Raw genomic sequence first — 16,405 nt, 5'->3', positions numbered from 1 at the left:
GGAGTCAATATTAGTGAATGTGACTATTTTTCTTGAAGTTTGATCCCAACAGGAAAACAGAAGTAGGGAATAGAGGTCTGTGATTATGGATTATCATAACTCCATAATCCTGAATAAACCTTAATGTAACAGAAAATGCATAGGGAAGGCATGAAACGTGAGATCTGGGGCTAGAGAATGTAGAAATTCATGTTTGTAAGCTGCCCACAGTCACCTGCAAATAGGCTTCATAAATAAAATGAATCAAAAAAGTTCCTAAGAAGTTCCTTGTTTATTAATTGAAACCAACACACAGGTTCATGGTTATAGCATCTCATTTCTCAAAACCTACCCAAAATTCACGCAAGGTTGCTTTGGCATATTGTGGAAAGATGGTAGGCAAGACCTCCACTGGTGGTATGCTGCCAGTTCAGGCTAATTTACCTGAACTGGAAGTTCTGAGCAAGAACTAGCCCCACCCACCTGGTCCAATAATATCCAGTCCTAGATATCTCACTTTCCAGCATGCTCGCCCCTCCCCCTGCAGCCCAGCTGATTAGTGCACCTTGTCCATTCTACTAACTGTGCTTGAACTAGCACAGTAATAAAGAACCTTTTTCTTATGGCGTTCCAAAGTTGCATTCTCGAACTTTCGGTTGGTCTATGGGGGCCATTTTTCACCACCACCCCCATCCTCCGGAGGCTTTCCTGAAGCCTGGGGAGGGCAAAAATGGGCTCCCTCAGCCCTCCAGAAAGGTGAGAAATCAGTTGGCCTGCGAATGCAAATATGGCTCCCTGTGCCACCTATGGCCTCCATGCGTGCCACGGCTTCACCATCCTGGATCTAGCAGGTGTGCAAGAAGCCTCCTCCATCAGAAAAGCCTTGTTTGAGTTGTTACACTCAAATGTGGTGGGCGTACGCACTTACATTTTCGGTTAACTGGTTTTAAAGTATGTGCAGCATACCTCTGAAGATCTCATTTTTCATACTTCTTATTTTCATACCCCTTTTGGTATGCAAATGTCAAGGAGTGATTGAAAGAAGAGGGATGTTCTTGAATGACTCAGAATTCAAGCAAATCTACACTTAGATAAAAGAAATATGAGTCCAGAGCAAAAATGGACATCGCCTTCCAATTCTCATGAGGTTTTGTGATGCTCTGCAATTCTTCCTCAGGCATCTTCTGTCAGAATCCACTGTCCCACCTGGAAGTTTGGTTTTATTAACATTGGCCAGTGGAAGTAGACACAGCCAAATCAATTTTCACCATTTTCAATGAGTTTTGCAAAAATTGTATTTCTACTTTTTTTCTCTAAAGTGATTGAGAGGGGACTGATTTGTATCATTTGATCTGAATTGAATGAATAATCAAATCAATCTTCAAATGAAGCGGGGTCAGATAGGCACATCCCTTGGAAATAATTGCAAAATGCCTTGGGTTGACTAGGATATTGATGGGTTGCATTAAACTGTGTGGCAAGCAATCAAATCCCACAAAACATAGAACTCAAATAAATACTAAGGATAATGCTAATTTAAAACCATTAGTATTGACTAATTGGTATAATACTTTTTTTTCCCTGAGTCCCTGAGGAATTGCATTAGCCAATCTTGAATACCTCATGCACCATGGACTTCAAAACAATAACCATATCTAGTACTTAATGAGAGGTGGCCTCTATCTTCATTGTCATAAAAAGATACAGAAGAAAAAGACAGACAAATTAGAAAGGAATCCAGCTGTGGACCAAGAAGACAAGGCAATTTCTCAAGAGCCCTGAAAATGGAGCATGCTGTGCTTCTTCCCCAAAAAACAATGAATTAAGGGGTAATATTTTAAGAATATATTTTCTTTGCTTCTGATTTATAAGCAAAATATGCACAGTTTAATAATCTAGAAAATGTTTTTATTACATTAAAAAAGGCAAGGGGTTACAAAAATTATGCAGCTACAACAATGATTGATATGATTCCAAGTGGTGAACATACTATATCTAACCAAAAATATATTAGCGAGTGAAAGTTGGATTTTTTTCGCTTTGCTTCTGGTGTGTAACTGTATTAAAAATGATCATCTAGAATATTGATTTTATCAGGGTGATTGAAATGACAAATATAACAAGGATCTTGAAAAAAGTGTGCTTGTTTTTTTAAGTGTAGTTTGCAAGGGGGTGGGTGTTTTTTGCATTTTTTAATGTTTGTAATTTTAAAGAGTAGTGAGCTGAAATATTACTTTGTAAAACTAAGAAACGGATTTCGGAGTTCAAAAGAAGATTAAGTCAGGAAATTTCTGATTTGTAATGCTTGGGACTGCTTTGGAAGCAAATATAAATTATATCTAGTTCTAATATTAGCATAGGAATATACAAGGTAACTTAGTGAAACCAACTGCAAATGCCTTTATTGTTCTTAAATTAAGACACAAGTGGTGAAAGTTGCACATTTTACTACTCAAAAATGATGGTTTGCAAACCATAAATGCCTACTTCATGCTACACATAAGCCACACAATAACTGGGTGCAATGCCACTCATTGTTTCTAGTTCAATGAAAAGAAGGACTGGGGGAGACATGATAGCAGTGTTCCAATATCTGAGGGGCTGTTGCAAAGAAGTGGAAGGTCAACCTATTCTCCAAAGCATCTGAAGGCTGGACAAGAAGCAATGTGTGGAAACTGATCAAGGATAGAAGCAACTAATGAGAAATAGCCTGACAGTTAGAACAATTAATCAGTGGAACAGCTTGCCTCCAGAAGTTGTGAATGCCCCAACACTGGAAATCTTTAAGAAGATGTTGGATAGACATTTGTCTGAAATGGTATAGGGTTTCCTGCCTAGGCAGGGGGTTGTACTAGAACACCGGCAAGGTCCCTTCCAACTCTGCTATTGTATTTGTATTTGATTTTAACTTCTGTAATAGCGTAATAACAATTTTAGTAATCCTTGTAATAATATTGTTTATATCACCATTATATTTGCATTGTGCTCAATATTTTAATAGTAATTAGTAGCTTTGGTTTTATTTTTATTCAATACTAGTTTAGGGGGAAAAACACAAACAAAGACTTCTATTTCCAATTTTGTCTTCCATTTTCTAGCCACTTATAAATTCTATTCCATATTATATGCAAATCCGATTCTTCTCTTTCTTTTAGTTCCATGGTCATTTTGTCCATCTCTGCACATACGAGTACCTTTCTAATTATTGTTTCCCCTGCGGGTGTATTGATTTGTTTCCAGTTTTGTGCGAAGGTGATTTTAACTGCAGTGAGTATGTGTAGTATTATGTATTGAATTTCTTTGTCCATTTTCAGGTCTAATATTCCTAATAAGAACGATTCAAGATTCAATTCTATCTTTTGCGCTGTAATTTCTTCCAGCCATTTCTGAATTTTACACCAATATTTCCTTGATATGAAACATGTCCACCACGTATGGTAGAAGATTCCAGCCTAGACCTCCTTTTCATTATGCTCGATATACCCAATTCCTACAACTGTTCTTCATATATTTTAGCTTTTATTCACACACACACACATACACAACCACACCTGGAATTTGACGATAAGGATATGGAGTTCTTAGAATAACATATTAGAAGAATCTTGCTTTGATTCAAACCATCAGGTTTTAACTTATCTTTGTTAGTAATGCAAAGAATGGAAACGGATAAGCTGATGCTCATTTGAAACATGCAATAAAAAAAAGAAAGGAGATTGGAAAATTAAAACTTTGACACTGTTTTTAGGAATGGACTGATGACAAATAGGACGGCAGTGAGTGAATTCATATTGTTGGGGCTGACTGACAATTTTCCCATTGAGGTTAGCCTTTTTATCCTGCTGTTTGGAATTTATCTTTCGACTTTAATAGGAAACATGTTGATTATTATTATCATACAGGTGAATGTTCAGCTCTGTAGCCCTATGTATTTCTTCCTCCAATATTTGGCATGGATAGATATTGGGTATATGAGTACTGTAATTCCCAAAGCACTAGTCAACATAGCTACTGGGAGTAAGAGCATCTCTTTAGTTGGTTGCTTCATACAGACATTTCTGTATTTGGCCCTTGGTACCACTGAGTTCCTTTTAGGGGCCATAATGTCCGTTGATTGATACATAGCCATCTGTCACCCTCTTCACTACCCAATCATCATGAATCCCCATATATGCTCATTGTTGGTCATTTCTTGTGTCGCTGGGGGAATATCACTAATTCTAGTTGCATGCACTCCTTTATTTCTGATGCCGTTCTGTGGTCCTAATGTCATGAATCATTTCTTTTGTGACAATGGACCCTTAATGAAATTGGTATGTGTTGACACCAGTTTCCTAGAGATGATTAGTTTTTTGGTTGCCATATTCTCTCTCCTTGGGACCTTAAGTGTCAACATTGTCTCTTATGTCAAAATCGTTTCCACCATTCTGCGCATCCCATCCACCACAGGGAGGAAGAAGACCTTCTCCACTTGTGTTTCTCACTTGACCGTGGTCACCCTCGCTTACAGCAGTTGCATTTTCATGTACATCAAGCCGAAAGGCACTATTGGGTTGGATTACAACAAAATGGTGGCTCTTCTGAACACTGTTATGGCTCCTTTTCTCATCCCAATCATATATTGTTTGAGGAACAGACAGGTGCAAGATGCTTTGAAGGCTGAATTGAGACAATGGGTTGGGTATTGGAAGAAATTGTGATGATTTGCTATTGGTGTGGCTCTAAGTAGATTTTCAGATTCAATGTCTTAGAATGCATTGTTAAGCTATAGCATATGCTGCCTTAGACGTAATAATCACCCACGGAGATGCTCTTTGAAGGGGACTTGAGAATGAATGTTTGAATGTTTAATAAATTTATAGGCTGCCCAATCCTGGAGGACTCTGGGCGGCTTACAACAATGCAATTAAAATAGAAATTAAAAAACACAGAAAAGTATAATAAAAAAAGATCACAACATACACCCAATCTAATCGGGGCTGGAACTCAAACATGAGTTCAACAACTCGGGGCCTGCCGGAATAGCCAGGTCTTAAGAGCTTTATGGAAGGCCATGAGAGTGGGCAGGGTCTGGATCTCTGGGGGCAGTTTATTCCAGAGGGTCGGAGCAGCAACAGAGAAGGCCCTCCCCCGGGTAGTTGCCAGCCGACATTGTCTGGCTGACGGCACCTGGAGCAGACCCTCCCTGTGCGATCTAATCGGTCATCGGGAAGTTTGTGGCAGAAGACTTTCCCGCAGGTATCCGGGTCCTAAGCCATGTCGGGCTTTAAAGGTGAATGAATAGAGGATGGAGTAATCAGGGATGGAAACATCTGATTGACATCAAAGGCAGAATCCCTGATCAGTTGGGTGCTAGTGAAGAATAATGGAAAAAGACAACTGCCACCCTCTCCTAGTTGTGAATTTACAAAACACATCTGGTTGTACACTGTTTGGCATAGGAGACATGAGAGCTTCACCTAAGACTTCCTCAAAGCTCTTACCACCTTCTGAAGCAGAACATAAAGCTACCCTCTGGTAATTGTGCCCAAGTATGTTTTATTAGTAGGTCCTTTTGGTGGAATTACAATAAAAGATTCAATCTTGGTTGATGTATGGAGTACTTGGATGAGAAGCAACGGATGGAAACTAATCAAGGAGAGAAGTAACTTAGAACTACAGAGAAATTTCCTGACAGCGGATCAGTGGAACAGCTTGCCTCCAGAAGTTGTGGGTGCTCTAACACTGGAGGTTTTTCAGAAGAGATTGGATAACTATTTGTCTGCAATGATATTGGTTTTTCTTCTTGAGCAGGGGGTTGGACTAGAAAACCTCCAAGGTCCCTTCCAACTCTGCCATTCTATTCTATTCTAGATCTTTTATTTTACTATTTGAATGATCATGGTTGTTCCCTTAGAAAACATTTTTGCTAGATTTCTTTAATGAGCTTACATTGTGTAAATGAAAACATCAAAATTGTTTTCCTGTTTCATTACTAGAGACAGTTCAGAAATGGAGAATTAGATCATAAAAGGTTAGGGGAATCTCAATAGCAATAGCACTTTGATTTACAAAGGGTTTCATAGTGTTTTAACATCCCTCTCTAAGCAGTTTACAGAATCAGCATATTGCCCCCAACAATCTGCATCCTTATTTTGCTGACCTTAGAAAGTCAACCTGAGTCAACCTTGTGCCAGTCAGGATTGAACTTCTGACAGTGAGCAGTGAGTTAGCTTGCAATACTACATTCTGTTACTTTCATTTCCCCCCCTAAAAATATATCAAATCAATGCATGAACAGTGTGGTAACTGGGTGTCTAACATTCTAATACAAGTAAAACTGATAAAGTTCATCATAATTTAAATTCAATCAACTTATGTTTATCTAATAATAATGCACCTTTATATAAGGTTGCAATGTATCATCGTTCAATTATGTTTTCTCTTCTTGTTACTTTTATTTTATTATATAAAAATGTATACACTAATATTCCTCCTTATTGCTATCCGTTATTCTAGCTTTAGTCCTGCCATCCTTTCTTAAGAGGCCTTCTCTTTCTATCCTTTTCTAACTTCTAATCATATCACCCACCTAAAAAAAAAAACAGAAGAGAGAGAGGGGGAGAAAAGTTAAAACAAATCAGAACAACAGCAGAAAGGGGAAATCATCTATCCATCTTCTCTTGCCCCCTTCAATATTTTAATTGCTATGCTTTAAATGAAAGAGAGAGGAAAGGAAAAGCAAATCACAACAAGCACAACAAGAACAACAACAAAAGAATACTGCATTCTAACCACTGTGCCACCACAGTTTCTATCTCTCTTGCTTATTCACCGCTGTATAGGATGAACAAATTATAACCCTGAAATGAAATTGAGGCTGGCCAAGAAGAAATGACCTGAAATCAACCCAATTCTCTATTGTCAGTGTACTTAGAAAACTTACATGAAGGAAAGTTCTCCTCTCCATTCATTCAAAAGGTGAGTCCCTGTAAGTGTTTCTATTTTTTTCTCTCTGAAAATTCTTTTATTTCATTTTCATTTTCCTTTATACAATCACTTAAATACTGCGCAGTTAAAAAAAGCAATAAACACAACTCATAACACTTCTATCCTTCATACACCCTTTCTTCTACCCCTCCAACTTTCATTTCTCCCCTCCAACAATCCCCTCTTCTACTTCCCCTCCCCCTCAACCATTCCTTTCTCCCCTTCCCACCATCTCACCCTCCTTACATTCCCTTCTCACTCCCTCTTAATTCCTCCCTCTTCTTTCCCTCTACTCCTCACTTCGGTGTATTTTTACTATTCATTGGTCTATTCATTTTGTAATTCACTAAAATTTTAAGAAAAAAAAATTTAAAAGGAAAGGAAAAAAAAAAGAAAGAAAAAAGAGCAACAGTATCCAAGTGCATTCATTGTTTTAAAAATTGAATCTATATTTCCACCCTCCCCCCCATGAACCCCCCTCCCAGACCCCTTTCCGACTTCCCAGATCCCATTCCCGACATCGTTCTTTATCAAGCAAAGTCTGGAGTATATTGAGACCAAATAGATTAGAAGCTAAAAAAAAAGAAAAAAAGAAAAAAAAAGAAGAAAAAAAAAGAAAAAAAATGATAAATAAAAAAAAGGAGAGAGGGGAAAAAGACCCCCCCCCCAAAAAAAGAGAAATCAATAAACTCTCTACCTTAAGCTCAGCTTCCCATCATTATTAACACTTAAGCAATGTGCATCATTCCTAATCTCAATTAATTTATTACTTGCAGGATTTCAAACTATGTTGAAACCAAGTGAGTTAATCAAATAAAATTCTACTCTAGCTAGGGACCTTATCTCTTTATCTAAATATGTATCCATTTCCAAACCTTTAATATATCCCTTTTACCTCTTTCTCTGTAAAGCAACTTAAACACCTCAAATATTTCTCTCGGTTTGTGTTCCAACTCCTCTCATCCTGCCTCTACCCGTGTCCATATATATATTTTATTATCATCCGTACACCTCCCATATTTGCTCCGCCTTCCTTCAAGCTCCCTGAGTATATTCTTCCAAACATTATGTTCAAATAAAAATTACTATAAAAGTCAACTTACTTTCTGGCTCAAAATAAGCTCTAATTAAACCTTCACTACCCTCCCATCTGCGCCACCCTTCCCAACTCGATTCAACCTAAACCACAATCCAGAAGCATCACAATCTCCGCCTTCCTCACCCTAGAGAATAAAACATAAACAATTTATATAAAAGTTCCAAGTTGTCCATCAAGTCTTTTTTTTTAAGTCCAATACAATATAATTTCCAAGGAGATCAGCATCATTTCTTACAGCCTTAATGTCTCTTGATCGGTATACCACTATGCCATTTTCTACAAGACATAGTCACAGAGTATTATTCAAGTTAAAATTAAGCAAATGTTTTGGAAGCATAACTAAATCCTTGTTCTCCGCTCTGCTGCCCTTCCGAAGGGGAAAAAAGGTAGCTCCCGCCTTGTAGTTGTGTGATTGGTTGTTTCTCTTGTACTTCTCCTTGTATTTGTCCAAGTCCGGGTAATTCAGGATGTCCCGCCTTTAAAATCTTATGATAAAAGTCTCGAGCTTCACAAGCTGAATTGAGGCGATGTTTCTGATCGTCAAGTGTGACTGTAATACCAAATGGCGCCTCCCATCTGTACTGTATCTGATTATCTCTAAGTTCTTTAGTTAAAAAAGCATAGTCTCTCCTGGCTTTTAACATCTGGGGTGGCACCTCTTTAAAAACGATCAAGTCTTGTCCATCAATTCGCAGCCTGTTGTTGTAGAACTCTTGTAGTATCACGTTTCTGGATTCTTTTGTAGCAAAATAAATAACCACATCTCTCGGAAGCTGTCTCTGTTTTGCTATCCACGAATTAAGTGTTTCTATTTTTTAAGCCAGGGTGTAAAATATTCTAGGCAGAAGTGGGGGAGTTTAAGAAATTGGAGATAATTTTCCATCAAAGTTCAGAGTAAGGCTTTGATACATCTCCAGTCTTGGGGACTGGACACGTTATGCGCTCTTTCATGCACATGTGGGTCCTGAATAAGAAGAATATGCTGTGAGGACATTTGCAAATCATTTTTGTGATCAAAAGGAAGACCAGTCCTAATATTAAGTAGCCCTGGGTCGTGACCTGACAAATGCGCACCGTGACCCAACAAAAGCACACACGACAAAAGCATGCCGACAAAACCGTGTCACTAAAACTGTGATGTCATCACCGCGGCGACAACAGTGCGGTGACAGAAGGGTGCTTTACAACAGCGCAGCGACAGAAAGCCGATTTAAGTTAAGGTAAGGGTTAGGTTTAGGTTTAGGTTTAGGTTTAGGGTCAGGGTCAGGGTCAGGGTCAGGGTCAGGGTTAGGGTTAGGGTTAGCGTTATGTTTAGGGTTAGGTTTAGAGTTAGGGTTAGGTTTAGCGTTAGGGTTAGGGTTAGCTTTTGAATGCTAGTAAAAGCATTTTGCTGAGCGCTTCGGACAGCGCGGATTTGCCCTCCGCGGTTATGATGGTGTGGAAAAGGGCTTCGCGGTTTTGTCGGTGAACCAATGCACGCACGTCAAAAGTGCGCCGATGAAACCGCGGTGAGAAAACCGTGATGTCATAAACACACCCACAACAACACGCCCACAAAACCGCGCCCACAAAAGCATGATTTAAGTTAAGGTAAGGGTTAGGGTTAGGGTTAGGGTTAGGGTTATTAGGTTGTTATTAGTTGTTTATTGCAGGCACGCTTTTGTCGGCTCGCTGTTGTCGACACGCTTCTGTGCTCATTCATCGGCTCAATTTCAACCTCGCAGTTTTCTTGCCACGGTTTCGTTGGCACGCTTTTGTCGAGTGCACATTTGTTGGTGAACCGCCCTGGGTTACTGCTAGGTTAAAATGATTAGGGGGTTGAGGCTAAAACATACAGGAAAAAAATAGTTATAGGAATTGGTTCTGTCTAGTCTAATGAAAGGAAGGGCACCGTTCCAATATTTGATGGACTTCTACAAAAATGGGCTTCAAAGCATCAAAAGGCAAGAGAAGAAACAAAGGTTTGGAAACTAACCAAGGAGTGAAGCAACCTAGAACCAAGAAGAAATTTTCTGATGGTGAGACCAATCAACCCATGGAACAGCTTGACTTCAGAAGCTGTGGGTGTTCCATCAGTAGAAGTTTTCAAAAAGAGATTGGACCACCATTGGCCTAAAATGAGATAGGGTCTCAGGGGGGTTGGACCTGAAGACTTCTGAAGTCCCTTCCAACTCTATTATTGTTTGTCCCAACTCTATACTATTGTCAGGCCTGCATCGGTTCCTTTAAGAATCTTTGGCCTGCCACACTCTCATTAAGGGGGAGGGGGAATAGCAAGGGGGTAGAATGTGTTGTTTTCAAAATAAAAATTCCTTTCTAGAAGCTCAAGGTCATCTTTTGTCTCTGCACCTTTGCACCTGATTGGAAGCAGTTGGGCATAGGTGCTAGCGTGGAGGAAGAAGATTGGACCATGTGATGGATTGTGGGTGTGGGGACAAGATCATGAACTTTTAACTGGGTGGGATTCTGATGTAACTTCCAGAATTGGGATTCCATAGCACGATGCCAACATGTCTGTCTTATTAAATTGGAACTTTAAGGATCATTTTGCCGTTGACTCTGATTTAATTCTGCATGATATTTGGAATGCTGACAACTATTTGTTTTTAATACAGTGAGTGAATTAGGAAACGATGCCCATTTGAAACATGCAATTAAAAGAAGAAGGAAAATCTAGAGATTAAATTATTCACTTTATTTTTAGGAATAAATGAATGGCAAATAGGACCACAATAAAGGAATTCATATTGTTGGGGCTGACTGATGAGCCTCACAGCCACATGAAACATGTTGATTATTATCATCACACTGCTGAATGCTCAACTCTATACCCCAATGTATTTCTTCCTCCGACATGTGACATTGGCAACATAGGATCTCCAACTACAGTAATTCCCAAAGCACTGGTCAACATAGCCACTAGGAGTAAGAGCATCTCTGTTACTGGTTGTTTCACACAGTTATTTCTTAATTTTGCCTTTGGCACCACTGAGTTCCTCTTGGTGACCATAATGTCTGTTGATCGATGCATAGCCATCTGTAACCCTCTTCACTACCCAACCATCATGAATACCCAAATCTGCTCATTGTTGGTCATTTGTTGCTGGGCTGGGGGAATATCACTAATTCTAGCTCCATCCATTCCTTTATTTCTAATGCCGTTTTGTGGCCCTAACGTCATGAATCATTTCTTTTGTGATAATGGACCCTTAATGAAACTAGCCCGTTCCAACAGCCGCTTCATAGGAATCATTTATTTTGTGGTTGTCGTATTCGCCCTGCTTGGGACCTTAAGTGTCAACATTGTCTCTTACATCAAAATCATTTCCACCATTCTGCGCATCCCATCAGCGACAGGGAGGAAGAAGACCTTCTCCACTTGTGCTTCTCACATGTTGGTGGTCACCATCGCTTACACTACTTGTATTTTCCTGTACATGAAGCCAAAAAGACACCAACGAATTCATCTTCAACAAAATGATGACTCTTCTGAGTACTGTTGTGATTCCTTATCTGGTCCCCATCATATTCTGTTTGAGGAACAAACAGGTGCAGGATGCTTTAAGAGCTGAACTGAGACAATGGGTTGGGTTTTGCAAGAAATTGAGATGATTGGCTATGAATATACCTATCTACTGTCTAGTTGGTGAATCCAGAAAAAGAAACTCCTGGGACATTATGTTACCAAGTGTCAGCCCTGGATACCATCTTTTTCTTTGGAGCTTCAGGGCTGCCACCTTTAGTGCCTGGGAAAATAGGAGGGATAATTATGAGGAGCCGGTGAAGGATTAACCATAACAACATTCATTTCTCTAGGAGTCAGGGACACTCAGCCTGCACCTGGATGGGAGTGGCTTGAGGTTGTCTCCAGTTGGGAAGGTGAGTTGATTGGGCCATGTGATGGACTTGTGGGTGCCATGGATGGATCTTTGACTCTCTTTTGGGTGCAGAAAACCCAGAACTCTCAGATTTGGGTTTTCCCAGATGTGCCAGTATGACATCTCTCATAAAATGACACTTTGAGGAATCAATGGCTTCAGAGTCTTCTTTTGTTGGGGGTGTTACTTGGAACCCTGACACCAAGAGAATAAATGTTACCGAATAAGCCACATTGGCACAGAAGCAGCAAAATCAGCTTTGGATTTCCTGCTCAAAAGCAAGCACACTTAATTCACACTTTCCGTATGGGCCATCCATAGTCCATTACGTTCACCAATCACTTCTGCTCATATCGTTATAGGAACCTGCTGGCTACTCTGGGACATCTGCTGGGTGTGTTCTTGAAATGGAAGCAATGTCTCATGGGAACCAAGTGATTATTGGAAGCCATTACTCCCACCCTTGTTTCTATTCCACCCCACTCCCTTTCATTGACAGACTTCAAGCGAAGCATAACATAGGTGAAAGTGTGTGTCAGTCTTGACAATAGCACTGAAAAAGAGGGATGGGCTATGTGATGGTCCATCTCTCTCAAATTACCTTTGTGCAGGCCGTCAGGTCAGGAGAAGGTATGTTGTGGCACCCATTTCCCAGGAAATTACATTTGGCAAGTCCCAGGAGGCGGGTCTTCTTTGCCATGGTGTCCATCTTGTGGGAGCCTTTGCTCCATCACTCTACACAGTACACATGTTTTTCAACACGTTAACGTTACCAGGCATTCGTCCCCAAGGATCGGAAAGACTTTGCGTTGGCTTCCTTACTATGATTAACATCATCCTGTTCTGACCTAGGCTTCCCCAGCAGCATGAAGCCGAGTCCTCATCCCAATAAACCTCTTTTATTTAATTTACCATGAATTCCTCTCCAGCAAAGTCTCTCCTCTCCCACAGTCTTTCAAGGTAGTTCACAAATTACCGACCTTTATCACCGAGCAGATGTCCCAGAGTAGTGACTTATGACCGTTTTTCACCCTTAGGACTATTGCAGCATCCCCATAGTCACATGATCAGATGCTTGGCAACGGGTTCATATTTATGATGGTTGCTGGGGTCATGTGATCCCTTTTGCGACCTTCTGACAAGCAAAGGCAATGGGGAAGACAGATTCACTTAGCAACCTTGTTATTCACTTAATATCTGCAGTGATTCACTTAACACTATGGCAGGGAAGGTCGTAAAAGAGGCAAAGCTCACTTAACAAATGTCTCACTTTACCCGTTGTTTCTCTGAAATAGCAATAGCGCTTAGACTTATATACTGCTGACAGAGCTTTACAGCTCTCTCTAAGTGGTTTACAGAGTCAGCTTATTGCCCCCTCCAACAATTTGGGTCCTCATATTATTGTGAGTTTCATGTGTAGCATGGTGTGAGAAGCCGTCCTGCACTAAAGAACATAGAAGGCAGAGATTATTGATGATTGATTTAGCTCACTGACTTTTTCTAACAAAAGTTGGCTTATCCTGTTTTTAAGGGGAAAAAAAACAACATTTCAATATATTTACAGTTCCAAAACTTGACGTTCCATTCTCCTAACAGTGGGATATCATGACATGGACAATATTGGTAGACTTCGGACAGGGGTGTCAAACTCGATTTCATTGTGGGGCACATCAGGATTGTGTTTGACTTGGGCTGTGTGGTCAGGATGGGTGTGGCCAGCTTATTCATGTTGGTGGTGGCCCAGGTCCTCTGCCATCAAAAATGGGCTCCCAAGCTCCGTTTTTGTCTGTGATGGCCTCCTGCAGCCCTCGGCCAGTGAAAATGGAGCTGAAGGAGGGTACATGTGGCCCTCCTGAGCTCCATTTTTGCTGGCAGAAGTACCATGGGCTGGTCCTTCACTGTTTACAGGAGGGCCCTGCAGGCCATCTTTAAGCTGGATCTGGCCCACAGGCCTTGTAGGGTGAAAAATGGTCGTAAGTCACTATTTCCTGTGCTGTTGTAATTTTGGTCCCTAAATGAACTGTTGTAAGTCAAGGACTATCTGTATTCACTTGAGTTTTTTTTTTAAAAAAATCATCTTCTTTTAATGACCTCATTAATCCTTGTGGGGTGGAGTCTGGGCAACTGAATGGGCAGCTGAATGGAGCTGTGTGCTTACTGACCGGATGCCTTTCATGTCGCCAATACAGAGTTTTTTCCCCCAGCAGATATGGTTTATGGTTTGGTTTGGTTGGTTTATTCAATTTATATGCTGCCCTTCTCCCAAGGACTCAGGGCGGCGTACAACATAAAAGAAAACACATATTACAGAAATTGAAGGGGACATTAAATAAAGTATCCCAAAAAACCCCAATTGATATTTACAATAAAAATTTAAGAATTAAATTAAAATTAACAACCAAATCAATCCTATATTTTATTCTATTCAGGCCAGGCCGACATGCTAGAAAAGCCAACTTTTTAGGGCACGTCGGAAGGACCAGAGGTCGGGGATTATGCGAAGCTCTGAGGGCAGCTCATTCCAGAGGGAAGGTGCTCCCACAGAGAAGGCTCTCCCCCTGAGGGTTGCTAGCCAACACTGTCTGGCTGACGGCACCTTGAGGAGGCCACTCTGTGGGATCGCACTGGACGGTGGGAGGCTACTGGTGGCAGTAGGTGGTCTCACAGGTATCCTGGGCCTAAGCCATGGAATGCTTTAAAGGTCACAATTAGTACCTTGAATTGCACCTGGAAGACAACCAACAACCAGTGCAGGCCACCTAAAAGGGGTGTAACATGGGAGCACCTAGGTACCCCCATGATCACCCGTGCAGCTGCATTCTGGACCAGTTGAAGCCTCCAGGTGTTCTTCAAGGGCAGCCTCATGTAGAGAGCGTTATAGTAGTCCAGGCGAGAAAGGATGAGGCCATGAGTGACTGTGCACAGAGCATCCCGATACAGAAAGGGGTGCAACTGATATATTCTCATTTTGCATTGTTTTAAAGAAAAACATCTAGATAATATGTAATGTTGCAATCACAGAAAGTATGAGGATACTATGGGAAGAAATAATAAATCTTGAAATGGCAAAAGCCTATTAAATAAACACAAAATCATCGTCTCAACCTCGTTTGACTATTTTAATGACATTAGCATTTAAATAGAATACAATGTAGAAGGGTTGGTTTTCCTTCCCAGGCTCATTTCTAGGAATGTTCTGGAACACGGCTTCCATATTCAGACTGGGGGGGCGGGGGAGAGAGAGAGACTCTTTTAAATTCTGCCATTCCCTACAAACCTGACCAGAGTGATGAAGAATTTCTCCGCCTTCTGAACCGTGAAGGTTTGGCCCTGATCAAACAGCTTTTGCAGGATTGTTTTCACCAGATTGTTCCTCAGGGTGTAGACAAAAGGACTCAGGAATGGGTTGAGGATGCTACTGAGTAATGCTGGGATTTTGCGAGCCCCCAAAGTCGACGGCTTAGGTGGGATCACGTACAGTAAGATGGAGACACTTGAAGCCATCAGGAACAAAGTGAGATGAGACACGCACGTGTTGAAGGCCTTCTTCCTCCCGGAGTCCGTGGGTATAACCAAAATAGCAGAGGCAATGTAAATGTAAGAGACCAGGGTCAGGTTCAACGAACAAAGAATAACAACGGAGGACAACACAAAGAGGGCGATTTGTACCGAGCTGGTATCTGTACAAGATAACTCCAGCAGAGGTTCACTGTCACAGAAGAAGTGATCGATGACATTGGAGCGGCAGTAGGAGAACCTGGTGACCATGATGGTTGGATAGAGGACGAAGGCAAAGCCAGCCAGCCAACAAGCCACCACCATTTTGATGCAAAAACAGCCGTTCATGATGACCGGATAATGTAATGGGTTACAGATGGCCACATAGCGATCATAGGACATCAACGTCAAGAGAAAGTATTCCACTGTGCCCAGGAAGAAGTAGAAATAGGATTGGGCCATGCAGCCAACAAAGGAGATGGTCTTGATCCCAGAGAGGAGATTCCTCAACAAATTGGGAGCAGTTACAGTCGAAAAGAAAAGGTCTAGGACAGACAGGTTGCCGAGAAAGAAATACATTGGCGTATGGAGAGAACTATCGGAAATAGTAATGAACAGAATAGTCAAGTTACCAAATATTGTCGATGTATACACCACCATCAGAACTGTTGCCAAGAATATCTCTGCTTTTCTCCCAGTCCGAAAGCCCAAGAGGATGAATTCTTCATAACTGGTGTAGTTCCCCATTTCTAATCTCACAAAGACAAGAAGAAGAAGGGTTGACTGCCAAAAAATGAGACTTTCGCTTCCCCAAAAAACATGCATGCCTCTCCTGGTTTGACACTTCAAGTGCGTCTTACTTTCTTGCCCCATCCCTCTTGTTAATTGCCACCTGTGGTGCCACGATGGTCCTAGAAAAAAGCTGTGCTCTCCGAAACTGCCAAACCTTCATCTCCCAAACTTGTAATCAAAATATCTTGTG

The 16,405-nt window shown here is 41.0% G+C and overlaps 1 protein-coding gene and 2 pseudogenes across 1 annotated transcript; 2 read left to right on the top strand and 1 right to left on the bottom strand.

Moving 5' to 3' along the window:
- The first annotated feature begins 3,737 nt into the window (after window positions 1-3,737).
- On the top strand, window positions 3,738-4,679 carry LOC116521887 (annotated as a pseudogene).
- Window positions 4,680-10,834: 6,155 nt separating this feature from the next.
- Window positions 10,835-11,659, top strand: LOC116521886 (annotated as a pseudogene).
- A 3,518-nt stretch (window positions 11,660-15,177) lies between these two features.
- On the bottom strand, window positions 15,178-16,170 carry LOC116521885 (olfactory receptor 6J1-like). The gene has a single exon (XM_032236528.1). It carries the CDS (start codon window positions 16,168-16,170, stop codon window positions 15,178-15,180), a length of 993 nt encoding a protein of 330 aa, XP_032092419.1.
- Between the last annotated feature and the right edge of the window lie 235 nt (window positions 16,171-16,405).

This window comes from Thamnophis elegans, chromosome Z, assembly GCF_009769535.1.
Source record: "Thamnophis elegans isolate rThaEle1 chromosome Z, rThaEle1.pri, whole genome shotgun sequence".
Classification (NCBI taxonomy): Eukaryota; Metazoa; Chordata; class Lepidosauria; order Squamata; family Colubridae; genus Thamnophis; species Thamnophis elegans.
The sequence above is the reverse complement of the archived record's forward strand: the minus strand, read 5'-3'. Positions and strand labels throughout refer to the sequence as shown.